Genomic DNA, 27,470 nt, shown 5'->3' with positions numbered 1-27,470 from the left:
CCTCCCTACTCATTCCACTTCAACAGTGATCCCTGTTTTCATAAATTTCTTTTCCAAAAACCTAAAGAAAACTTCCCTTATGACAACTTGTGTTCTCTGCCTCTCATCCTTTCAATGTTCACCTCAAGAAGAGTTATAGGTTTTTCCCTCCCTTAACAAACTACCTAGTTATTGATAGTGATTGGCATATTGAACCAACACAATTATCAGTACTAACAGACTCAGCTACTTGAGAACTCGAGGTTGGAGCAATTCCCCTCTACTGCCTGCCACTGTTCCTGTTATTCTCTGGCCTGATTCCTCAAACTGAGACCCAGAAAGGAAGAATAAGTTCATAGCCAGAAGTTAGGTAGGTAAATAAATAAGTAGTAGCACTAGTAAGTAAGCCCGGCTATCAGAATAGATCTGTGAAACTGTGTGGGGCTAGTTTCTGAGACAGGAAAATACTGTAAATAAAAAGCCTTTGGTTTGGCTCTCCAGAGCACATGGAACCGAGGCTGGAAAAGCTCATGTAAGGTCTTTGGGAAATAATGGTGTTTTGTTTACTTTGGAATGGAGGGAAGGATAAAAATATGGGGTGTGTCATGAACAATTCTGAAGATTATCTCAGTAGCATATGATAGATTAAGGGAAATAAGCAAAACTACTACATATTTTTTTTTGTAAAAAAGTTAAGTTAGTTCTTCTCTTCTCTTGACACTCCAGCTTGAAATGATAGTGAGGGATATGGTAATAGAAACACCAATTCATAGAATTTTTCCTGCTCATTTGATCTGCTCATTTGATCTTTTTAAAAATCAGTCCACAAGGCTATAAAGCAAAGGATTAGGATTGGGCAGATAAATCTATTCGCTGTAACAGGCAGAGAGATAGAGTTCACAACCTGAATTGCTTTAGTGGTTATTTAAGAGCTTTTGCCATCCTGAAAAGTTTGGTTAGACTGAAAGTACAAATTCATGCGTATCTGTCAAGCTGCAGGCTATAAATAAGGAAACACCTTTCAACTCCTTTCAAAGCTTATGGACCAGGAAATGGTATAATAAATAGAAAGAAAAATGGAAAAAAATACTGATAGGTTTGTCAGTAGTGCCGTCATTTTAATATCATATCTGCTATTGGGATACAATGTTTTAGATATGTGCAAGCTCTTAGTTGGTTCTGGAAACACTGTGGTGAAATAAAATATGATGTGACTTAAAAATATTTTCATGTGGCCTTAAATTATCTAATGTTACTCTAGAATTAAACACTTTTAAGTGTCTGTGTCACTTAATTTCATCATATGGTACCTGTTTTATCCTGGTGTTATAGCAGTGTCTGATCAAAGTAATTTAAATATTAGTTGGTAGAAGCTTCATAGAAAGATTTTAGCAACCCTGCTCACATGCTATCTAAGATCAGGCAATTTCTTTATTTAGAGTTGAACTGAAACTTAAAAGATCCATCCTCTAGAATGTTTCTGAGCAAACCTCTTACAATGAAACTGGGCCAACAAAAACAAATAAACAAACAAACCCCAGCAAAAATAAACAAACCAAACAGGGACAGATCAGAATAATTCTCCTGGCAAAGACAGACAGTTAAAGTGAATTAAATAAGAGGTCTTTTTGGATGATAACTAGAGAAAAACAAACATGTATGTGGAGAAAAATATTGGACAATGTTAATTAGTGTCTAACATACCAGTTTACTCTGTAAGTTTTTTTAGTTGGTGCAGCCTGTTACTGCTGGATAGCTGCTACTAATTTACTCAGAGAAGGACTAAGTGTGGCCTCCAACTCCCTTTAGCATTCCTGACAGTACCATCCCTAATCCATGAGACCCTCAGGTGTTGCTTATCAGCTTGTTCTCCCATACAGTATAATTCAGTTATGCTGAAGCTGGGTGGGAGGCAGGGCAGCAGTTCTGCCTATGCATTCTTGATTCAGCCCTTCACAATAAACATGAACAACTGAGTCAAATGGCCTAAACATCTTAAAAATCTCTCTAAACGGGCTGTGGGGCATTTGTGCTGTCACTGAAGATGGCTTCAGTTCTCCCATTAAAACCACTAATGGCTCTGCATCTCATTTTTATGAATGGTCCTACTTTGAAGTTGACAGCATAGAAAAACAACCCCAACTATTCCAATAATTTATTTTTGTCCTATTAGAATGCAGTGCTATCCTAAAATTTGTACTTGAGGTATGCTACTCTATTTCTTAGTGCCTCAGGGCAGTAGAATATGTCCATTTATTAATAAAGACTTGCAGTACATCTGTCTATTAAAGGTTCTGGGAGTGTTACAAAGCTAATAAATAATTTGAAATAACTCCCATACTGTTCAATTTTTCCACTTCTTGGTGAAGCTATCAAAGTTGAAAACGTCTCAGACCCACATTCATCCCTACTGACCATTACAGAAAAGTACACAGTGACTCAGAATGATGCAAGGGTCACATTTTCTCATGAGAGATAGTCATAGGACTTTTCTCATTATTTTAATCTTGGATCAGAACAGACAATACTTGAATTTTGAAACCATGCCAGTAAGCCCCTAAGTTAAAAGTGAAGCCAATTAAAACATCTCAATTTGGCTTCACTTAAAGTCCAAACACTGTATTAGACATAAGCTTTTCAAAATTCCCTCTTGAGCTGCCAAAGATTCCTTTTTGAGGGCTTGCATTGTTGCAATTGTAAGTACATAAGCACCAACAGGAACTATCCCCTTCGGTAATACCATTATGCATGGGTAGAAGAAACTTCATACAGAATAAGGAAGAGTTAAAAAAATTATACTGCAGGATTATTTAAAGCTAGATACAAAAAACTCAATCATTTACTTACCCAGCCCCATATCGCTATTCGTTTCTCATCAATAAAGCCCATTTCTATAAATTTTCTGTGGAAAAGAAAATCATAGAAATAAATGAATTATTACAAAAGATTGCTAATACTATAAAAATTAGCAAAAAATAGTTTTTCTTCCATTTTTTTCACACATTCCACCAATGTGTGCAAACTGATATTCAGCATAGCATGTCTGATTTCTACAAAGCATCAATTATTCAATTAATAGGTATTTCAGAGGAAAGGGAAGAATTTTTCCTGAAAGACGAAAAAATACTGAAATTAATACTTTCATCATAATAATTTTTGTTCCAGTGGGTGAGGACTCTTCTCATCTGGCTTCTTGGCAAAAGAGTTCTTTTTTCCTATATTTAAAATCCACCTGGTTATTTAGCCTCTGATTTCTTGAGAGGCACAGTATCAGCCTCTGAGATTAGGGATTCCCTGGAGAAATAAGCTTTCTTCTTTATGTGCCTGAAAAGTAAAAAGCTTATACTACTATTATAATAAAAAACAATAAGGAGGAAAATATCTTCTAACACTCCAAGTAGGTAATGAGCTTGAAATACAGTCAAACAGGTCAAAGAGAATAATAAATATTAGATGTCCTAAAATATCCTGCATCAGAGTCTGAAGACTGTATTTCTAGAGAAGTATTATTAACAGCAAAGAAAAGACATGAGGCAAAAGAACATAAAGGTTTGACAGTGACAGATAAATCAAATAGGTTCAGATATATCCCAGGACACATATTAGCCTTATTTATTAGGACAAACCTGAGTGACTGACAACACCCAAAATTCAGGACACTATCTGGGTGGGACAAAGTTAGAAAAGCAAAAAAATGAATCAGTTTTGTTACATTACTATCTTAATCCCCAGGGCTCCTCCAACAGTAAAAGCCATTCCAAGAACTTCCCTCTAGAGTATAGAGTCCTCTCTAAAAATCATGCATCTTAAACCATGTGTTAGATCAGGAAGATGGAATGCGCTACATTTAACTGAATAAAAATTTAGTTTAGGTGCTGACAGAAAACTGGAAAGTGTGAAAACTGAGGTCATTTCTTCATGGCCTGTCTCAGCAGATTTTGCAATTGCAGAATCAGTTTAGGTTCCCTCTGTCTCTGACATTTCATGTCAGAGTGATGATTCAGAGTAATGAAAAACCATTCTTGTGATATTTTAAAGTATGCCACTCCTCCTAAACTTTCAATAAAGAAAATAAAATAATAGATTAATAGAAAAAACCTGACATGATATACAGCTATTCTGTTTCATTTATCACTGAAAGGGAAAATGGTGTGTTTATATCATTGAGTAGGAAACGAATTATCACAAGGCAGAAAGAGGAAGGAGCAGATATCCTCCTCACACACACTTTTAAGTACAGGCAGTGTTCTCAAACAAGCAGAGAAAGCTGTGAAAGCCTGGATTGCTACATCCAATTTCTAGCTAAGGTACTCAGTTGGGTCTGAAGGAAAGAGGGTGCTTACTGTTGCACCTGGAAATCTATCCATACTCTGCTGGGCCAAATTCCTTAGGCTAGACTAAATTCCATATTCCTGCCTTGTACTCATCTCTGTGGGGTTCAAATTAACACTTAACAAATTAACAAATTAACTGCTCACTTTAGCAGTGCTACTGCATCTGTAAGATTACCAGTCAGTCTTTCTTTACAATCCTCAGCTTTCATTCCCTCCTCAAAACTCTACATAGGGAATTATTTTCTCTGGGAACACTTTTAAGTGTTTTGATTCAAAGGAGCAGCTGTTGGGGAACACCTATGGGGGACCTCAGGCACTTTCTTTTGTTCTTGATGATCCTATAATGCAAGTTTATGCATAGCACAGAATGCAAGTTTATTACTAACTGACCTTTAGATAATCATTATGGATCTCTATGGTCACTGAGGTAGGTTTGCCCTACAGGGAAAACTTCAGGATAATGGATAATACATTGGCTTACCTCTCACCACTTTCACTTGTATTTCCTTAGGCCTAGGACTGAAGCTTTTGATGATGCTCTAACAAAATGGAAGTGGTGAGGTCCAGATGTGGACTTAGTAGTATATGGACTTCATAACACCCAAAATCTCACTGACATGAAGCAAACAGTAATATTTTATTTTTACAAGTGTTCTTATTTCCTGAAGACCTCAGCTCTTCAGAAGAAAGGCTGAGAATTTAATATTTTTTTTCACATTACTACTTGTAGACATGTAAGTACAACAGTTTTACAGGGAGATAGCCTACTTACTTCACTGCTGAGATTTGGTCTTCCACTTCATAGACTCCAAGTCTTCGATATACTGCATGCAAAATTTTGTCACCTTGATAAGCTGTCCCTCTGCCATCCACTAGAGCAACAATAATTCCCTCTTTGCTTGCAAGATAGGTGATCCAGCTAATGCTAAATGTTTCCTTTACATTCTGACTGCAAGGTCCTCCATACCTGAAGATGAAAATTCACACATTTTTAACTCATTTATAAATGGTTACTCGACACTGGACTATAGCTATACATGCTATGTATGCTAACATTTTCTCCACATATATTTTGCTATGTGTCTGTTGTTCAGAGAGCCCAGCAGACAAACAATTCAGCTAACATTTTCATATATTTATGAGATTTTGCTATCTAAAATCTATCTTAATCATTTAGGTCTTATGCCTAAGGCAAATAGTAAGTTTTAGCTCAGGTTAAGGGGTGCAGTATCAGGTGATTGTCCTAAGGTGAATCCTTGGAAGAGTTATGCCTCAAAGACTCAGTTCTTTTCTCTCTCTACATTCCTTAGGGGTAATAGCCCTGTTTGGTGCTTTTCTGCATTTGATCTCCACATGCAGCAATACCAAAGAAAACAGAAGAAAGAAGTAGAGCTCTTTACACTTTCTGGCCATCACCAGACCTTATTTGTTTCAGTGAGGAATACCATGTGCTGTTGGAGCTGTGGGCAGAACACACCCTGTAGAGCTGAGCAATACAGGGAGACACTCCTCATGAGAACGGCCTAAAGCAAATACACATTTGACCTCAAGGACAGGACTCTTCTACTCTAAACTTCATTCAAACATACTTAGCATTCTTGGACCTTTGGATCATCACTAGTTAATAAAATGATGCAAAGTTTATTACATCGACTCATTTCTCCTTTCTGCATATTTTTTTATTATGTTTTTTTTTCCACTGCAATTTTTATTGCCTTTTTTTCCTGCAATAAATTATTTTCAGTGCTCTTAGAGGCTCCTGTATTTTTCATATTAAAAAAGCTGAAATCAATACTTTCAGACTGCCTCATAATAAACAGAAGCAGCTACAGGGCTAAGAACTACAAGGAATAGCCCACATGTTTTTAGCCTTTTCTCTTCTCTGAGAAACTAACCTTTACCATGCTAAGATTAACATTAAAAACCTTATCCATCTCCATTGGTTTAAATTTCTTTTCCAGAAATATATTAAAAAAACCCACCACAACAAACAGTACAGAACTACATAGTTTTGCTTTTACTTCCTAAAATGTTGCAAATGTACAAGGTTTAGTTAAATTATAAGAAGTATGGAGTTTTTGACAAAACAAAATTCAAAGAAAGGAAGTGTTACATACACCTGAATAAGCAGAGGGTACTTCTTGGATCTATCAAACTGTGGAGGTAGAAGCATTTTGTACCACAAAGCTAGAAAAGACATATTAAAATTATATTCTTAGTGGTTATAATGATTCCTTTACGCATAATCCAGAGTTTGGTGTAAGAGTATATGAACATGAATCAGCACACAGTACACAACACATGAACTGTGAAATACAGAACTGATGCAATTAACTGTTTATATGGAGCTGCTGAAGAACAACTTTGAAGAAATAAAGTACCCACATTTAGTTTAATTTAGCTATGCATAAAATTATTATTTCACAAAAGCCTAGTTCTCAGTTTTTCCAGGTGCCTAGAAAAGCATAACTAGGAATGTAACAGTTGCTAAGATTACCAGAAATTAGTTTTTGAAACTTTTTTAATTTATTACCACGGAATACTTTTTGTAAAGTCACTAGTGAAAAGAACAGTGCGTGCAAATGAATATAATGTATAAAACATGAACAGCAGTTTATATTTCACATTTTATTACCACCACATTATATAGTTTTTACACAATATTTAAATATTTTATTAGTAGTATTAAAGAATTTAAAAAAAATTGTATTGTGAAGCAGAGCTGTATTTTAGCTACTATTTTACTGACAGGTACCCTGAGGCAAAGACAAATTAGTTGTAGAGCTGGGCAGAACCAGGCCTCTTCTTCCCAATCTGACAGGCTAACAAGTTTGTTCTACAGAAAGACAATACTTACTATCACAAAATTAAGGAAAAATATTAAAATGGTAGCAGTAAAAAGTATAATAAGGATGTGTAATTCTTACTTATACCATCCACTTCAAGTTTATTAACTTCTTCTTTTGGCAGCTGGATCTCTTGCAAAGCAGACTGTAATTCCCTATTGTCTTCCAATACTCTGAGCTCTAAGTAAAAGAAATGCCTGAATTATTTACTGATTTATTGTTAATTTCTCTTCATTAATTAACATTCATTTATTTAGTGTTATTAGAACAGAAAGGAAATCTGACTTTTACAAGCAGAGTAATAAAATCCACTCAGACACTTCTAACTGGGCTTGATCACATAGGTAAATGAAAGCAAAACACTGGTATTGCAGTGCACAAATACTCATTAGATTTTTATAGGATGTACGTTTTGCAATGCAAATCATTTCACATGTTGCCTCTAAATGTTAGAGTCCCACATGTTATGGAAGAAACTTCTTCCTCTTGCAGAGTCCTCACTCTATTTTTTAAAATAGTGGGAGCTGGAAATGCAAAATTCATCCCATCATGTGTCTTACTTGTTTATTTATGTGCTTTCCAATGAGTAGTGATGGATGAAGAACGTTGTACATAATGGAAATCTGTGACTTTTAGCTTCACTTTCAAAATGAAAGAACCTTTTAAAATTGCAGGAGATTTTTTTTTTTTTAGTTTACCTTTCCCCCCCTCCCTGTTTCTGGAAATGCTCAAAAAAATACAAGAAGTCTTCTTCTCTCAATATGTATTGAGCTAGATAGTAGTGCTCAGGAAATGCTGGAAATATAACTGGAATTTGTTCTTTCAAAGTACTCTTGACAAGTAGCTTCAAGTGTTTTTTTGTATGGCTGAAAGATCATCCTAGCTTTGGATACTCACCCAAACTAAGCTGAACCCTTTCCCTGCTTCCCCTCAAAACTCCTTAAACTTGCCCAATACCACAACTGGATTGTAGACATTCTGGAAGGAGCTTCCAAATTGGTGTATATTAGTTTACCTGCATATATCCTACTAAAATTCATGGGTGATACTAAAATGCTGCCAATTGCAATGAAAATGGATTTACTAAAAACAGTTTTGTACCACAGAAGAGATTATGAAAGCAAGGGACATAAGGAAAATTAATCCAAAAAAGGTAATGAAAAAGTCTAAGACAAGCCTGAATTTGTTTTCATTCTTGAAGAATAATAGCACAGTTGAGTGAGTCATCATGAAACCAGTAGTGAAAATGCATTACATGAAACTTTTCTCTCCTGCAGAGAGGTTAAGAAACACATAATTGCAGTTGGGCACTTAGCTGCATTTCATGCAATTCACAGTTTGATAAGGTAGCAGGGGCCTTGATAAACAAGGTAATAATAAATCAGGGAAAACAGAGAGCTATGAGAATAGGTTATATATGAAAAAATCCATGCATGAACTGTATTTAAACCTTTTGCAAAAGAAATATCAGAACACAGTGTTTTTATAGCATAATTGCAATAGACATGTTAACCAATCTTTTCCATCTGCAAACATTTTTGAGTAGTTAAAAACTAAGATGTACCAACTGCTTTTGGAGTCTAAATATTATATTGCAATTAATTGATTTCTACCTGAATCACCACAGATTAATTTAGCTTAACAATATTGTGGCATTTGTCTTCCTTATGTTTTCATGTCTTTATATTTCTGGTCAGACATCACTCAGTTAATAGTGATCTGGGTTATCAATATGGGATGAGCTGCAAGGACCATTACAACTACCAATTCATTTCCAGTGATTACTGGGGAAGGAAGGAGAATGCTAAGTCACTGAAATTTTATACAGGATCATGCTAGTTTTTGTAACATTTCAGGGAGGGCTTTAAGAGGGCTTAACATTGAAGGCTTTAAGATGAAGATGAACTTTTAGAGAAAAACAAGGGACAGAGACAGAAAATTCACTTCAGAGCAAATAATATTTTCATTGTTAGACAGTTCCTCCTCGGCTTGTTTGCAAACAGTCCTCACTGAGAGGCTACTTAAAGAATGAGGGCTCTGAATGTTTCTTGCTGAAGATTCCACTTTGCATCAATAATTACACCTTGTCTGAAGCAGTTTTTTGAACTGATCATCTGAAAGAACTTCTGCTCTTCCCTGACATCTCTACTGATGGCTAAAGAGCAGGTCACTGATCCAAATTCTAATTAGTACAGCACAATGGGTCAAACTCTAAATAGCACACCATTGCCTTTTGTATAAGGTAGTGTTGCCTCATGAAAGAAAGCAAGAAGTCTTTTGTTCATCCAACTATGAAAAGGAATAGTCTGTGAAGCACAGTATTTTCTACAAAGTTTGACTCAAAATTTGGTAGACAAAGAGTTGCTGATGTTCATTTTATCTATAATGGATAAACAGGGAAAACATCAGGATCCTATAAAAGTGATGGACTCAGGAATTAAAATAAAGGCATCAATGTTTTCATTCATACTTGGATTTCACTAATTAACAAATTTAGAAGGATAATAGATATTTTAATACCAAATAAGATGAAAGATTCTTGATTACAAGCCTAAATATTGTATTATAGGATCTGCATAGTGAAGATCAAGGAGTATAACAATTGGTCAGAAATAGGCAGGATACTTGCAGTACCTCTATCACCGTGGTTCTCAAAAAGAGTAGAAATGGGAATCCCAGGACCTGTCATAAGAATCATAAGAAGGCACTTTACAGTTTGAAGCTGGAATTTGGTGATGTAGTGTATATTACATTAACATTGGTAAGTGACAGGAGTTAAAGAGCTTAAATTGACACACAGATCTGAATCTTCTCTGCTGGGTAACCCACAAGTCCCTGCTGCACGATATACATAAGGTACTGTGTGTACAAAGGCTTGCATACATACAGGCATTGCTTAGCAAACATAATAGAAGGAACTTTAAATCCACTAACAAACTCTTCCACCCTAGAGATGAAGTGACATCTAGTTAATACCTGAGATGTGATTACATAAGGCAAATGCAGAATTAACAATGTGAAACATTCTTCTGAGAATATGTCACATCGTATTTGTGAAGGTGTGCGCCTTTCACATGGTGACGACCTTACTGACTGTTTTGTGCAGGAATGATTGAAAGGTGTTGTTATTTGCTACATTTGGTTCTCTGCTCAACAGAAATTCTAAGGAACTTTTCAGCTGATCAGTCAGTGCAGAATCAGAAGAACAGTAAACTTTATATGAAATACACAAAAGGGAAACCTTGGATACTTTTTTCTTTTTGTTTTTTAGATTGTGACCTCACTGTTTGTATGTATTAACCGCATAACTATAGTATTAACTACAGCACTGATAAATTTGAAAGAACAACTAATTATATATCTGCTTCCATGCTATACATACCATAACAGATCAAGGCATAATACTTAGAACGTTCACTGAATCTTGCTGTATAAAACTGACATCTCTCTTTTCTTAAATTGCAAGTAATGCATTGTTTTCTTATAGGTTTACTTCCAATACTGATTCTAGGAGAAAAATAAAATAAATAGTTATTTTGCTACAGTTTACTTCACATGTGTCTGCATCACATTCTTGAATACAGGAATTGTACTTTCAGAACTGTTCAATTTAAAAATAAATGTTTGGCATCTTTATTAATTTTTTTCCCAAGAGTGTATTTAAATCCTAGATGTTATTTCTCAATTCTCAGATATAATCTGAGGTGAAGATTTACTTACAATACTTGTGAAATTACATTTTAAACATATTGAAATTTAATTGTTTTATCAACAAATTCAGAGATATCTTCTATCAACCTACTATCATTAAGACAATGTTGATAACACTTACTTGTAAATATTCCTTCTTCCTGGATAGCCTTCAAATTCATTGCTTGAATAGAAACTGTAAATTCATTTATATGTTAATAAATAATCCACAAAGTTATGACCTATGAACCTGCAGCAAGATGAAAAGCCATCTTGGAAGTTAATTTAGACTTTTTGTGATTTCTGCATGCAATGGAAGAGTAGTTAAGCTTATATACTTTTTATTTTAATAAATCCTCACTCAATCTACGATTAGACAACACATAAGACATATAAATAGTTCTTCTTAATTCTCATGAGCTAATATTTCCAATTATGTAAGCTGTATCTATCTATACAGTAAGCTGAATGAGGCATGATAAAAAGACAAGTAACTGCAAATTGTGTAATGATTAAACACATGAATAAATGAAGTATTTTTAAATATGTCTAAAAGAGGTGATTAAACAGAAAATTAAGGACAATTTGCAAAGAATCTCTCAGAAGTAAACCATGTTTGCAAACCTATGCAGTGCCTTTGTATACAAATTTGTAGTGGATGCATTCAGATAAAAACCAAATTATACCTAGTTATAACCTAACGAGTTAACAAATGATGTTCAAATGATTGTGTTGCTTTTACTGACATCACTTACAGCCTGTTTTCTTCATGACACTTACATTGCATCATTTGTTACTCTGAAAATGTATATTGCCTCCCATTCTCCACTTGTAACTTGGATTGCATTCTCCTGTGTAGAAAGATATTTAAGTTACTGAATATTGTAGCATTATTTCAGGAACTTACAGTAGATCAATGTAGAACACTTTGCTTGACTTACCATAGAGCCATTGATGTAGTGAATATGCTTATAACCATTTTTGTCACTAAAAATTTTGTAGTATGAACTGCTGTCTGATGTAAAATAAGGTGAAGAAACAAAGAACTGAAACAATGGAAGAAAAACAGTAGATGAGATGTAAATAAGACTGTCTGAGCTGTTTACCAGATTATAGTGCACATAAAAAAATTAGTTCAAAGGGGACCTATGATATTCAATCTCCCAGTCATTATAGATTACAATTTCTAACCTGTCATGTCAGATTTCCTAAACTGATAATACAGATACCTCAAGCACCTCACAAAAGTGAGCTCTCTACATGTAAGTGGAATAACTTGTATATTCCAAATGACCTTTTTTTTTAGTTAATTAAAAACAGATAGAGGTGATTTTTAAAAAATAAGTTTCTGAATAAAGCCAATGTTCATGAATGGTGCGAGACTCAATATTCTGTGGACCACAGAGTTTCACTGTTTCAATGAACACAGCACTAAATAAATGGATATCTGATGTTTCCCATGGTATTCCACTAATTTTAAAAAACAGATTATTCCAGGTAAGATCACTCAACTTTTGCTTCCTTTCAAATAATCACATCTTTACTAAAATTGTCAGTCAAGGCTCAGTTACTGCAACTCTAAGTTTTACTTTCAAAACATGAAGACAGAAGAATGACCTGAAAGAATTTCAAACATAGCACCAGACCTTCTGCAGTGAGTATCACTTCTGAAGAATACTAACTCAAGCTAGACTAGAACTTGTGACCATAAGTTAAATTGTCCTGGAGATTGCTTCTGTGATTCCTAATGCTTGAAATCCCATAAAAGCTAGAGGATTTATGCATATGTGCAATTTCTTTAGCTGTAATAAAAACCTGCCATGAGAGTCTCAAGAGAAGTGGCAAAAAATGAAAAGGATGAAGTAAAATAACTAATCCTTGTAAATGTATGCTCTTCATATTAAAACATGTCTCCTAAAGGACAGTGTACTGAAAATGAAGCTCACAGTTAAGTCCACTGCAAGACATTCAGGCACAGTGTGAGGTTCTGCACACTGGGTTCTGCTAACTTGCCCTGCCTGTAAACATAAGTAAACATAAGCAGTAGTACATATTCACAGTTGGACTATATGATTGTAAATACTTATCTCATGCTCTTAAAATTTCCTTGTAGGTTTGTTTTTACTGCAAGTTTCGAAAGGTATGTGTTTTGTCTCTACTGGGTGGAGAAAAACTTCTTTTGCTTAGAAGTAGCTACAGAGAAGTATCACCTACCATTGCAAGTGGGGTGTCTTACCTTGGAGGTTCCCACCAGCTGAAGATGTGCAGCACTTGGCACTAAAACTGTTATGAATGGGCAGGTTTTACTCTTCAAGTACTATGATAGCCAATCTGATCCTTTGCCCTAGTGTCATCAGAGGAGTTTTACATCTATTCTTAGCCTCCAGGATGCTTCTAATAATTACATTGCACTATAAATCTACCTCTTTTCATGACTTCCCTTCCTTCAGTGTTGTGTCTAGTCAGTTGGTCTAAGATTTTCAAACGGAGGCAGAAATAGGTTTTTAAATTCAGAAAGCAGGTAGCCAGATACTACATCTAGCACAGTACTAAAAGTCTCAGTCCTACAGTGCAACAGGTTTAAGCAGTAGTGTTGTTATGACTCAGAAGGGTGCTTCATGTTTCAAAACACTGATGGGAAGATGCAGAAAGCCGTAGCTTTTCAGCGAATCAAAACAGAGTACAACAAGAAAACCTACTCCGCCTGCCCATCCTGTTTGACTCTCTTCTATGTGCTGCTGATTCTGAAAAACAAAATCAAATGTACAGTCTTTAAGAAGATTGAGTTTCTGGAGATTCAAAATCTTCAAATAAACAAATCTGTAGCCACCTGTAAAAGAGAATTTTAGAATACTTGCTGTAAAGTTTCAGGGACTTGAAGGCTGTCTGCAGTAAATATTCTTGTATTAATGTAATTATGTTAGTTAAATTATTTTTTTTAAACAGCTATCATCAGAGCTAAATAAAATCTAGAGTAATTATTTTAACCCTATCTAACATTTTGACTGAAAACAAGAATGAACAAATACTTAATCTCATGAATTTTTCAGTAAAAAACCCAAATAAAATAATTTCAGGAATAATAATATTAAAAGTCTACTTCAGATTTTCAGCTGGTTCATATTTTCTTTCAATTAAGAGCTGTGATGTTGATTTATAACAGTGGATGATGTGACTGCTGGGTACGTCTTTTAAATGTAAACCTTAAAAAACTTAAAAATAAAAGCCAAATACTTAAAGTAAAAGAACATAAAAATCTAGGGTCTCCAGATCTGGTGCTTAGCTTAGAGATAATAAAGGGCCTGATTTTACAAAATCCTGCAAATAATGTATTTATAAAGAAGAATAAGGAAAAAAAAATTGCAGGTACTTGTGCCTTAGAAGACTGTTTAGTACTTTGCAAGGGCTCCACTGAGCTATTAAATGAGAAGATGGATTTTATTTCTTTTTAAGATAAGAAAAATGGGATATCTTGTTTTATATCTGCATCCTAACTTTATTTTCCTTTCTTTAAATTAAGACTCAGATCTTGATGACATAGTACATTAGGGATATATTTAACTTCTTTCATATCAGTAGTCCCCTTGATTTCTATGGGATTTTTCTGTATATGAAATTATTTACAGAATTTAATTAGAGAACTGGCATCTTTATAGGAAATCCCAATTTCACAAACACATGCCTAGCTTTTACTCACATGAATAGTTCTACTAAAGTAATATTTATTTCTACAGCCTATTCATATGAGCAGGAGTTGAACACGTGAACATTTCTGATGAATCTACACTTTAGGAACATCTTGTAGATTATATTTTGTTATTATTTTCAAGTACATAAATCCTAGCATGATTGTTGTACATTAGAAACTCAATGTAATCTGAATTCAACAAGAGAACTATTTTTGCCAAAGGAAATGTAGAGAGATATACTTTCTAATGGCAAATAGAGCTAATGCAGAACTCCCATCTGTTCACACTCCTTCGATTGGCCATTTGTGCAAACTTTAATGTGATAAAAGCATTGTATCACTGTATAAATATAGAATTATAGAAACGTCAGTAGTGACTCCATAAATAAGGTTTCATGGAGAAATGCAATTAAACAAGGATCATGAACACAGTCCTGCAAGATGTTAATTGGTCTGGTCTGGTTCCAGCAAAGCAATTAAGCACATGCTTAATTTTAAACACATAAACAGACCTATTGACATAAATAAAACTGGTTATGTGCTAAAAGTTAAGTTTGTGTTAAAGTACTTTGGTGGATTATAGTAGAGTCCTAGAACCCTTACGCCTTTTTCTGTATGTTAAAATATGTAGTTATTAAAATATAGGTTACGTGAAGGCAAGATAGAGATTCAATGTTAATGTACTTATAAAGTGGAATGATTATGTAGGAAATACTTCAAATTTTGCATGAAATATGTATTTTTTCCTAATATATTATGATAGTTCTCTGTGGAAAACTACTTCAATGGTTATGTTTTTGAAATAACAGGACCTAAACATCCCTTTAAATTTGCAACAATTATTGTATCACAGAGGAATAAACATTATTTTCAGCTTGAAAAGGCTGTGTCAATAAACTCTGAATTTACAATTTATCAGTTATATAGAACACTTTTATAAATATTCTTGCCTTTTATTTTCCATTAGTTCAAGGTTTCATCCTAATGCTAGTTTTTATAGGTGTTCTGTACCATCAACCCTAAGAACAAGACAAGCAAACACCAGTAATACTAAAAGACAATAAAAGAGATTTCTATACTAGATTTACTGAAATTTAGAGCTGTCTTTCCTTTAGGATCTATATGAATTTATTAGTGTCTACACTCTTCAGGCTTTACAGAGCTGTGTTCTGCTTAGCAGAACATGATTTTCCTTCCAAACTGTCTAAATCATAGAATGATATATTTAAACAAAAGGTAGAGCTATTGTTGCAATTAGATTGAAGTTTTCTTTTAGATCTGTTTGTGTTTCTGAAAACTTGCTTGCTCTCTCCAAATGTAGACTTAATAAGAGAGAAGACTTTCTTCCTCCTGAAAAGCTCCTCTCTTTTAATCAGTATGTTCTTTCAACTAATTTAACATTAATCATAAAGGACATGATTTAGTCAGACTTAGCATCAAATTTCAACATGGTATAATTAGATTTTCTTTTAAAAGATGATACAGATCCTGTATGGTTCCACTTTTGGATGTGATGAAGCAAGGAGGAACTAAACAACAGTACTAAAAGCTTCTCAATAGCATTCTTCTGGGTTTTGTTGCTTTGGTTGTTATTTAAGCCTCGCACAAAAAAATATTTTGGTGATTCAATTTCTTGTTGGAGTAAATAATATTTTTTCAGCCCTTCTCCAGCAATTAAAATATTGAAAAAAGGTATCACTACTAGTAAAAATGAATCTGATCAAACGCTGTAAAATGCAATTATGGCAGGGATTAGTAAATGCTAATTTCAGCAATTTTAAATTTATATTTCCAACTTTATTACCTCTGGACAGTCCCAAGTATTTGAACGTTCTTTGAAGTCACAAATGGCTAAGACTGAAAAGTTCTGGATTCTCTTTAGCCATTGCACACAGATTCGAGTATCTGTTACCCAAGTAAGCCAAGTAAAATAGTGATCACTAAAAAATAAAACCAGAAAGAAATGGTGGTTATTAAACAACAAGAATATAGCAGCATTGCTCCAGACTGAATACCCCATATTGTTCTGTGGAAGAAGCAAAGCTTCCATTGTTTTAGGGTATTTTTTGTCCTTTATAACAATGTATCATATGGACAGCTAAATCAAAATACAGTGTTTCTAGTTAGCTTCTGATCCTTCTAGGAGATTAATATGGCAGTCCCCTGTTAGAAACAGAACAACTCAGAAGTTCAAGCATTTAAAACACATAGGCAAAAACTTTTTTAAAACAAAAAAAACATACTTGAGGGCACACTACCTGGATGCTATGATTGTAGGAACTGGCACCTCCTTAGGATGAAACACTTCAGGGTAAGTAGTGTCTACAATAAACACTTTAACAGTAGGATTTTTAGCCCCAGCCTTCAAAGAAAATGTATCAGGTTATTCAAACCAGGCTCCAAACAATTCAGATCGAGGAAAATTACAACACTTTTTGCAAGAAAGTAGATATGTTACAAAATACGTATTCAGTTGAGTATAACAGGGCAAATGTGGTCCTATAAGATCTCAGAGTGACACTACAGCAGTAGTACATTACTTATTTTTGCATCATTTAATATATAAAGAAGAAAACCTTTTAAACAGTCAAATTTAGTGCCTTTCTACATGGAAAACGTGCTTGATGGGAACCAGTGTTCTGTTTGCAGTGTGGATCTTTGCAGCACACACTACACTTACTTTGGCATAAAACTCCAGGAGTACATTCACATGATTGCAAGTGCTGTTTGATCCCAGCTGTTAAATGGTTGCTTAAACTGATTTCATGGTTGGTTATTCTTTGCATACATTATTAGTGTTTCAATTCTCCTCCATGTGTGGTCTAAACCATCCAGTTTTACCTTAGAGCTGTAACCCACCCAGCTGACAGGTGAGCAACTTCTTAAGATACATTAAGATGATCCCTTCCAATCATATGAACATGACAAGAGTCAGCAGAGCTCTCTAACACATGCTGAAGAAATGCCAACCCAAAACTGTCTTGCCTTAGATCTGGCACTAGAAGGCAATTAAAATCCAAAGGCCCTTGAGATCAAAAAGCCCTATGAAGTATGCAAATAAACTGAAGCTGTCACAGCCTTTATTTTTAAAAATAAAAAATCTCATAATTTATTTACTGTAATGAAAAATAACAACTGCATACTTAGCACATCACAATAAATAAACTGAATTGAAAAAAACAAGGCTTGACCATGCAAGCATGCACTTTTGCACAGGCTTTTTACTTGCATGAGTAATTCCATTTATTTCACTGATATTATATTTACAGTTTTGAATGTACGTACAGCTTTTCAGAATTTGGCCCAAGTTTGTTTTGTTTCATTTAAGTCACAATGGATTTAACTACTGTAATACAATAATTTCTTAAGTACAGTTAATTTTATCATTTTCATAACTTATTTCTCAACAGAAAGGAAGTCAAAAGAATGATAAAACATACCTTTGGGTATGGGATAATTATTTTTCTAGGATATTGGTCCTCACCAAAATATGAATATTCAATAACTGGTATGCCAGAATCATTAAATTGTACATATGCTAAATATTTTCCACTTGGAGACCACCACAGTGCATATTTTGTTGCTAGCATTTCCTCTGAGGAAAAACAAATAAAATAATAGTTTATCATTGTAATCTATCTTCTAATCTATTTTAGCATTCTACTCAGCAACCTAGACATGTAAAGACAGTTACAATAAATAAATAACATCAAACATACTGCAATACATCTCAATTCTTAGAGGCCTTAAGAACTCTCAAAACAGGCATACAGATCCTATTTAACCCACTTGGGGTTTTCTTGTGTCCATGTCTTCATTTTTTTGTTGTTTTTATTTATTTATTTTTTTTTAACTTTTTTGGATTCACTGAAGCGCCAAATTTCCACCAAAATTAAAACTCCCATTAAAGCTTAATTCCCAGCCACTGCCTGTGCATCAGCAGGAAGCCAAATTTGTACAGTTCTGACACAGTTTCAGTAACAAAGACTCAGTAGTTTAATTACACATTATGAATACAAAATTCAGCCATTGTACAGCAAATACAATAAGGAAATGGAGTAACCTAGGGCTCTAAAAAAGTATCATCACAGATATTTTGGAATGGATTGTGAGAACCGAGTAATCTAAAGAAAGCATTTATCATGTTAGTTGTTGCCCTTGAAGATCTACTTACCTTCATAGACCCAATCAGGAATCCCATTAAATATTTCATTCTGTTTTCCATCACTAGTTATTTTAATTGGTGCCTCTCTTGGACTTTGTTTCAAATAGATATCATTCTGATATACATACACCTAAAGAAGAGAAAGTATTTCTTATGAGTGTAGTCAATTACAGGGGTTAAATTCCAATCTTCTGCAGTCAATGCTCTTACATTACACAAGGACAACCTAATGAATACAGAAAGGGAAATAAATGCTACACTAATGGCCCTTGCAAATTTCTCAAGGGTAGGTCAGCAAATAAATTATACATTGTGTGTGGAAAATCATGAAAAAAAATTAGAACCTTTGCAACTCATTCAAATTGCTGTTTTTTAAGAGACCCTCAAACTGTTTTGTGACTTTTTCTTCTTGTTCCACCAAAAGTAGAAGTTAAAAACAAATACAAAGTGACTGAAAAGAAAATAATTGGACTTTTCTAAATCTGACAAAAGGCCTATGTGAAGTGAGAAGAGACAAAAAAAGGCTTTACTCTGTCTGGGCTCGTTTGTTCTTTTCTAGTAAATTGGTTGCCCAAAGAGAGTTCTTGTAAGGAATGCTTATCTTGGATATCTCTAAATGCAGGTCTTGGATATCTCTAAATTTCAGTCAAATGAATTGACATGGGGTTAAGAAACCGGCACCAGAAGCATCAGCCTCAGAAAATCCTGCCTTTTTAAGCTGTAAGCACTTGTTAGCAACATCACCATAACATTTTAACTACTTTGTGCTCCCAATGAAAAACAAAGCAACCCCTGAAACTCTCAGATACAATAAAAGGAATCATAGAACGGTTTGGGTTAGAAGGAACCTTAAAGATCATCTAGGTCCAACCTCCCTTCCATGGGCAGGGATACCTTCCACTGTGCCGGGTTTCTCAAGGCCCCACCCAGCCTGGCCTTGAACAATTCCAGACTATTTTATAAAAACATCATAGACTATTATTACTAGAAAGATAGGAAACTATCTTCACTGTGTTCTGTCTTCAGAATTCTTGATAAAGAAAATAACAATATTTAATGTGAGAGAACTAATACTCTGGTAGAACATGGAAAAAATCCTAGTAAGTTTTCCATTCATTTTTATCCCCCTGGGCTAAATATTTAGCCTTGGGTATTTTATGAAATGTTTGAAATCTTTTCTCTTGCATATATATTTTGTCAATAGTGGATAAGCAGCTTAAAAAACCACTATTATTGGGCTGATGCTTTCGAATCAAGAATAAAAAAAGTTTATAAACTTGTTATGAGATAGTTCTATTACAATTAATGAGAAATATACACTTGGCATTCAAGGAGCTATTAAAAAAAAAGAGAAAGCAACATTGTTGTAATAAGAATCTGGCAGCCATTTCCTAGACTAAAAATTTTAGAACAGATTTTAAATACTGCATGTCTAAAGCTCCATAATAAATTCATGTGTTATATAGTGTCAAAGGAAAATCTATCAGTTTTCAGACCTTGAAACTGCATTTAATCCTATATACAATTATTTTGGTCAATTCTTCGTAAGAGACCAGTGAGCAAACTGAAACACATAACATAGCTGAGAGCATGGATTATCTTCTATTGAGACACAGACATGTTAAATTTTAACAAGTTAAAACTTTTCTTTGTCATTCTTGTTCACAACCAAGATTAATAAACACGAGCCTGTCAAAAATATGGCCTAACAAAATAAAAACCGAAGGCAGACAAATGTCTTCTAACCACACAAAGCAAATTCATTCTAACAATTATCTTTACTAACCAATTTGTGTCCAACGGGTGACCAGGATATATACTGAATTTTATGTGGAAGCTGATTTTCTGTTACAAAACCACTAAAAAAAGGAAAGAAATTGAGATGGCTTTTTGTGCACAGTGCAAATGGATCATTATACTGTACATTAATAAAAAAATCATGAATGGCTTTATTTTCTAACTGCTTATTGTTTCTCAAGCAATGCACAATTAAGGCAGGCAGAGACATGCAGGAACATGATAGTGTTCACGAATTCTGGCAAAGGCTTAAACTTAACCCTTTGAAAACTTATTCAACAGCCTAAGAAGCCAGGCTTATCTCTTTTCAAATGCTGCACATTTGAAGGAGTCATTTGCTCCACCTACAGTCTGCATTACAGTCTCAGCAAGTTATTGGGAAACGTGAGCTCAGGATACAGCATGCTGAGCCAAGCATGACAACAGCATTTACAGCATTTGTTAAGGATCACAACCCACATGCAGTACCTCTCCACTCACATTAGCCTGAAGCAACCTTTTCCTGTCACCTTGAGCCAAGTTTCCTAAGAATGGTGCAGCTCAGGGCAGCCCCTGTTGCTCAGAACTAAGAAGCATTTGGTCACGCTGCTACTTATGGCATAAAAAGGTGACCAGGGCAGATGAGCACATGACCTCCTTTGGATTTGGGTGGAAAGAGGAGTGGTTTGGGGAAGGTCTTGGGAAAGAGGAAAAAAAAGAAGCTGTAAACTTTTGAGGAATGCAGGATGAACTGTCACAAGATCACTGGAGCCCTAAGGGACATGTGAATATTTTAGGAAAGTTAAACACTGGATCAATGATAAAAAGAATGAATTAGCAGAAGGGCATGGAGACATCAGGTATGAAACTGAAATGGACTCAAGCAGCCAAGATAGGGTGGGCAAAAATTATGCCAAGAAGAAAAAAAAATTAGAGTCTTGAGCAGTGAAAGTTTTACGGCATGGAATATAAATCAATCCAGATACCCGGATGAGTAAATGAAAAGAATGCATGATTTTCTTAGGGAACGTTTTTTTTAAGTGAATAAGTAACCTGATAGAGTCAGGCAAAAAGCAAAGCAGGGTGGTAGTCACTTTACTACAGTTTTCCAGCTTGCAAGCACAATACACTACAGTGTATTCACCATAGCCCTCTGTAAGAAATATCAGGCCTTACCCATATATGAGATCATAAATGTGGTATGATGCCGTATAAGAGTATCTCCACAGCTGCATAAATTAAGCAAGAAAACACTATTAGCTTGGAAAAAGATAATCTAATTACAAATAATCAGCTGCCTTCTCACAGCCTATCCCCATCTCAAGAAAGTACCAAAAAACATTTATCTATGGTAATCACAACCAAAAAAATACTTCATGAAATGAAATATTTCATTAAGAGATATATTAAAATTATTACCTTTGAATAATTGCTTTCCAGAGCTATGAAATATTGGTCTGATGACATAACATAATTTGAAGCATTAACTTGTTTCTGAAAGATTGAGAAGTAGATTAGGTTCTAGTCTCATTCACTTTTAAACTGGTACTTGAAATGCAACTCCACTTTTCTGCTTTTTTATTAATTAAAAAGATACATACCATTGTTCTGTTAGTCATGATGGTAGTTGCATAATTCCTTTCAACATTGTAAAGAATAATATCATCTTCTGCAGACTGATGTAGATACTCATTATCTTTATAAACAAGACAAAATGTTTGTTACCTTCACAGAAGTTACTACAGAACAAAGTTGTTTATCAATGTGTTCACACTCCTTTTAATGAATAGATTTTGAGCAAATATCTTTTGGCATCTAGATAGAAAATGTTTTTCTTTTAATAAGGCCAAATACAGAGTTATCAAGAAACTGTCTTCAAGGTTCTTGACTACCTTCTCTAGATTATACTCTGCATGCAGGATCAGCTACTTAACTTTTTAAGTGAATTCCAGATTTTATTCTCAGCAATGTCTGATCAAGAATGCCAGCGACAGACCCATTAGAAGGTCAGTAACAAAATGTAAATGTTTTAAAGAAAATGTTCAATGTCTTTCCTTATCATTTTACCAGAACATTCTCATTTGTATATTCCACAGACAACACCAGTACCATGTAACTGACATTGCATAAGTGACACTGCCCTTACTTACTCACCCAAGTTCTACAAAGTGAGGGTTGAGGGTCAGTGGCCTTGACGAGAATGGAATTTAACCCGACCTGTGCTCAAGACCTGAGCCATAGGTTGGTAGAGAATAAAGATCAGAATTTTAGTTTCGGATTGCTATTTTCACTTCTATAAACAGAGAGAAGGAATTACATACTTTGTGTAGTTAAAGAGCAAGACTAACAGTTTAAAAGCAGCTTGAAACCTTGTGTGAGGTGCTCATTTTTAAAAAATTAGATCACCCTTGGATCTTTTGAGCACACTTCTGTGATTCATGTAATAGCATTTGTGCTGATCTCAGACACCCTTAGGATGAAATATTCAATTTTAACTCCTTGTTTCAGAAGAGAAGTAGACATATGGAATGCTGTAGGCATGACTATCTATGGAATCTATGGCATGACTTTTGTGTGAGCTTTGTGACTGTTGAAAGCTAAGTCTAAGTGAGAAAGCTATAAAGAGGGAAGAAGAATATTAGGTTTAAGTGATAGGCAGCCTACATCCTTCAAACATTCAGACATAATTCTAACAAATTGTGACCTAATTTTTAAATCATACAAGTCATATCAACATACTTCAAATTGTTAATTGTAAAATTTTAACTGCTGCTAGCAATGTCCTATAAGGTTTCACTTCAGTTCTAAAATTGTGGGATAAAACCAGCTTGGTAAGAATCCAAGTGAATGGGCACTACATTTCTTGCTCTAGGCAGAGAACAGTAACTGCTTGAGGCAGCTCATCGATAGGAGTGGCAGTGATGTGTGTGCTTGAAGGCAAACCAGTCCAGCTCCAGCCTTTCCATGCTGCTGCAATTCAATGATAACAAAACCAGTATTTCAGCCACACACAGTCACATTTATCAGCAGCAATTAACTTCATGTCTTTGCCCTCTACCTTAAGGAACTTAGAAACTCAGCTTTGTTTTCAATGCAATGCCCTGGAACTCAGGAATTTCAGCAGTGAGTGTATCTCATTCCTTAAATGAGATAAGAACAGTTGGGCTCATTGCAGAGCCAGGTACTACTGAAAACAAGGAACAGGGCCTGTAAGACAGAATACCTCAATCATTACAAATGGTAAGTGAAAAAATGCTGTGAAAAACATAAAAAGGAGATTGTTTAAGGAATGACTGACACATTGACACATTTCTTTCACTTGCTGCAATGAACATGACAGCAAAAGAAATAAAACATTTAAGGCCTCTGTAAAATTATAGTTTATACTTGACTCAAACATGTCTGTTGAAACATCGAATACCTGGATTTTCTAGAATGACTGACAGAATAGTAAATTTCAAACATAAGTTTTGACTAGCACATGGTTTAATTTCATAGTTAGGATTCATTCACAGTAAAGCTGGAGGAAAAATACATTTCTCAGTCTGTGTAAACCAGTCTGGAAATATATATTAGAAAGTCTTATCTATGTTTGAGAAAAGATTTTGCTTACCTGACACCCAATATGGAAAAAATGTTTTATATTGGAAGTTTCCACTCAAATAATCCTCCAATGTAAGAGCTCTGGGACCATCATCTGAGTTGACAACTAAGAATAAGACAGAAAGTTTCTGTTAATGGAAAATGGGAAAAAAAAAAAGAAATAATTACTAGTCCAGTATTTCCTCTTTTCTATATTTAGTACCATGGAACAGTGAGGATACCATAATCCTGGAAACATGCAAAGAATAAGCACAGCAGAAAGGAAAGTTCTCTGTTACTGTTCTGATAAGGCCCTTTAGCCTCTGAAGGATTCGATTTTAGGAATACAAAATTAGAAATGAGACAAACTGATTTATTTCACCCAGTCATTTATTCAGTCAAACACATTTATTTGTAGACCCTGTGAGTCCAAAAAAAACAACCCTTTTTCACATAAATGACAAATTAAAGTTTTGGTTTTTATTTTTTTTCCCCTTAAAGCATGAGTTTCACGAACTTGTAAAAACAACTATTTTAATCGGAACCTGCACATGTTCAGCAGATGGTCAAACAACAGGATGTGCCTACAAACCTTTACTGCCAAATCTCATAAATGCCTCATCAGCCATTGTTAGAGGACGGAGATAAAGCTTGCAAAATAATCCCCATCCACATATATTTCTCAGTAGCCACATGAAAAAATCAGTGTAGGTATGCAGGTAAAAATAATGTGAAGAAGTAATGAATGAGTGAACCCAAATTTGAACTTTTTATCTAATGCTGCAAAAGAAAATTGACAATGATTCTGGAGAGAAGAAAAGTACTCAGATTTTTGATTTCTAAGCAGGTCAGATAACTGCATTAAAATAATGCACAAAATTGTGACTGGTTTCGTGGCTTTGTCTATGTTTCTTCCCAAAACTAAAAACCTTAAGATAGGGCAGATTTTAAAACAAAATTCAAGGACAATCAACTAGATGAGGATTATCCTGTGCAGTTCCTGTGCAGAACCTATGCAGTTTCCAAGACTGAGAGTAGGCAAAATACTGAATCCTCAAAAGACACAGGAACTTTTCTGATAAAGGCCAGTTTTTAAAGTTCAGCAGCATAATAATGGCAGCTTTCAAGTCTAGGCATTCTGTATGGGCTTTTTTTCTCCTTTAAATTCAAGGGCACTTTTGCCATGGTCTTCAGAGGTAGTGGGGATGTCACACTCCAGCTTAGTAGATCTCTGCCACTTCCCCTGTTTGTTCCATCAGAGCTCTCAGATGACAGTCAGATAATCAAGATGACTTGTTGCCCTCGGGTTTCATATCATGCTCCATCAATTGCTCATTACAGCTGCCCCCTCTGTTAAGATCACACTGACTTCCTGGGAAATGTTTCTTCATATTATCTTCTATGGTACTTTGTAATGATAATACATATTTTTTTCTGCTAAGTGACTATTACTTACTGTAGAATACACATGTCAGGTTGACTGTTGACACAAGCCTTGCCTGCACTAATGAAGAAGAAAGCTGTCACAAGAAATAAAACTGAATGCCAATCCATAGGAAAAAACCTATCCATATAAACTCTGAGCTAGCAATATGTCCAGAAAATATCCCAAGAAGGTCAACATGAAGTTAATTCCTCTTGCTAATACCATGACTGTATATTAGAGATCTTTGATACACTAATGATAAACATAGAAGATGGCAGACTCTTAAAAAATGCACAGAAAATAATTCCAAAGAAGAACCCAATTCTATTTATATTGACTGATGATTAATTATCACTATCTTTCAGTTTATATTCTCTAAGTGAATAAGCTTATTAGCAAAAGAAATCTCCTGTTAAGATCTATTTCCAAGGTTGTGTGTATAGGAGGCTTAAATTTGCAGTCCTTCTTCATACCTTAATCTGGTAAAATTTCCTTGTTCCTTCTCTCAGTTTAAGAGGATTTTGCACTATAAAGACAAGCAATAACACACATTTGTCATCACTCGTCTAATTTTCACAGCTCTAATTTAAACCTTCACTCTGTTAGCTATCTCACCCTTACATACTTAATATTCTGTGATGATTTATTATGACTACTAATCATTTTCAAAATGTGTCCACTCAGATCTGAATTTCTACCACTGGACTGCAAAAAAATCCAAACACAACTATTTCTCACTTGAACACTTATAATTTTGAATGCTGGTTTCTAGGCAACAGAAGATATCAGTAGCATCTTTAATAGTTTCCTACAATTGTTACTGATTCCTTCTTCTGTAACTAAAGACTTGTTCAATAACAGTACCCAAAATCTCTGCTCACAAAACAGATGCTAACATGAAAAGTACTTTACATGTCTGCAGCACTTTATAGACATTAAATTGGATGGCTGTTGGCAGGCTTGGTAAATTCTTTCATTGTGGTTTGTTTCTCTATAAAATAACAAAGATGAAAAGAGATGCCCAGAGACAAATAGGAAGCAAAAAGCAGAGCCAACCACTACAGAAATGAAAGCTCACCAAATTTCAGCTTTGCTCGCTTCCCTTCACCACCCTGCTGTCTCAGTTTTAATCCTTTGTCGTCCATTTGCACTCATTTACAGAGTGCAGCTCTGTATTTTTCTGTGCACTCAACTGGTTGTTTTGCTTCACAGTGTAACTTCCTTTATATATTCAATGATCATAATTACTCACTCTTGCATTTGAATGTATTTGACTTACATATATAACTGTGATGATAAAAGTATGTAAACATCTAATAATTGCCACTGGCTTTATGCAGATAACTTTACTTTTCAGTTCATTGTCATGAGAGAGCTTAATAAAAAACAGAAAGCAAAACTTATTATATTAAACTCGGATTAACTTTATGCACACCAATCCATCACTGTGAAATTCTGTTTGCATTATGAGGATTATTCCATTTCAAAGACTGGATGTGGGTAAACCAGCACAACCCTTGTTTTAGATTTCAAATGCCTACTGGCTTATTCCACAACATGTTCTAATGTGCATCCGTATAAATTGTGTCTACTCCTGCCAAATTAAAGCAAGCGTACATAATAATCTGAAAGTATTCTGGTTTCTGTATATGTTATTTTTATATATGTAGTTACATACATGTATTTTACATGTATTTAACATATATGTATTTTTATATGTATTTTATTTAGCATTCACTGCCAAACATCAATTAGAGGACTAGCCAAAAGAAAACTGGTCAGCATGGTATTACAGTCTGTTTCTGGACTAAATTGTCCATTATCATCTCTGTGGGCTGATGCTGAATAGCTGAACTGCAAGCTCCTTCAACATGAGGAAATCACAGCTCAGTTCAGCATCAGAAATTAATTCCAAAACTCCTGACCCTGCTCCAGAACTTTGGTCACACTTAGCTCCACATCAAATGAACATGTTTTCCATACC

At 34.7% G+C, this 27,470-nt stretch overlaps 1 protein-coding gene across 1 annotated transcript in view; it reads right to left on the bottom strand.

Annotated features, from left to right (window-relative positions):
• The window catches only part of FAP (fibroblast activation protein alpha), a 31,615-nt gene extending 6,926 nt beyond the window's left edge, over window positions 1–24,689 (bottom strand). Inside the window, exons 1-20 of the mRNA XM_017836278.1 lie at window positions 24,653–24,689; window positions 24,092–24,187; window positions 22,080–22,174; window positions 21,898–21,972; window positions 21,655–21,707; window positions 20,489–20,561; window positions 18,712–18,832; window positions 17,978–18,132; window positions 16,796–16,899; window positions 16,342–16,477; window positions 13,549–13,593; window positions 11,791–11,895; window positions 11,630–11,700; window positions 10,992–11,045; window positions 10,542–10,666; window positions 9,794–9,841; window positions 7,241–7,339; window positions 6,431–6,500; window positions 5,086–5,280; window positions 2,827–2,881 (exon numbers count right to left, since the gene is read on the bottom strand). Of these exons, the coding sequence (XP_017691767.1) occupies window positions 2,827–2,881; window positions 5,086–5,280; window positions 6,431–6,500; window positions 7,241–7,339; window positions 9,794–9,841; window positions 10,542–10,666; window positions 10,992–11,045; window positions 11,630–11,700; window positions 11,791–11,895; window positions 13,549–13,593; window positions 16,342–16,477; window positions 16,796–16,899; window positions 17,978–18,132; window positions 18,712–18,832; window positions 20,489–20,561; window positions 21,655–21,707; window positions 21,898–21,972; window positions 22,080–22,174; window positions 24,092–24,187; window positions 24,653–24,689 (1,812 nt within the window). The remainder of the gene's footprint in view (window positions 1–2,826; window positions 2,882–5,085; window positions 5,281–6,430; window positions 6,501–7,240; window positions 7,340–9,793; window positions 9,842–10,541; window positions 10,667–10,991; window positions 11,046–11,629; window positions 11,701–11,790; window positions 11,896–13,548; window positions 13,594–16,341; window positions 16,478–16,795; window positions 16,900–17,977; window positions 18,133–18,711; window positions 18,833–20,488; window positions 20,562–21,654; window positions 21,708–21,897; window positions 21,973–22,079; window positions 22,175–24,091; window positions 24,188–24,652) is intronic.
• Window positions 24,690–27,470: the final 2,781 nt, after the last annotated feature.

Source organism: Lepidothrix coronata, unplaced genomic scaffold (genome assembly GCF_001604755.1).
Source record: "Lepidothrix coronata isolate B3197 unplaced genomic scaffold, Lepidothrix_coronata-1.0 Scaffold274, whole genome shotgun sequence".
Taxonomy (NCBI): domain Eukaryota; kingdom Metazoa; phylum Chordata; class Aves; order Passeriformes; family Pipridae; genus Lepidothrix; species Lepidothrix coronata.
Note: the sequence above shows the minus strand (reverse complement) of the source record. Positions and strands in the feature narration are given on the sequence as shown.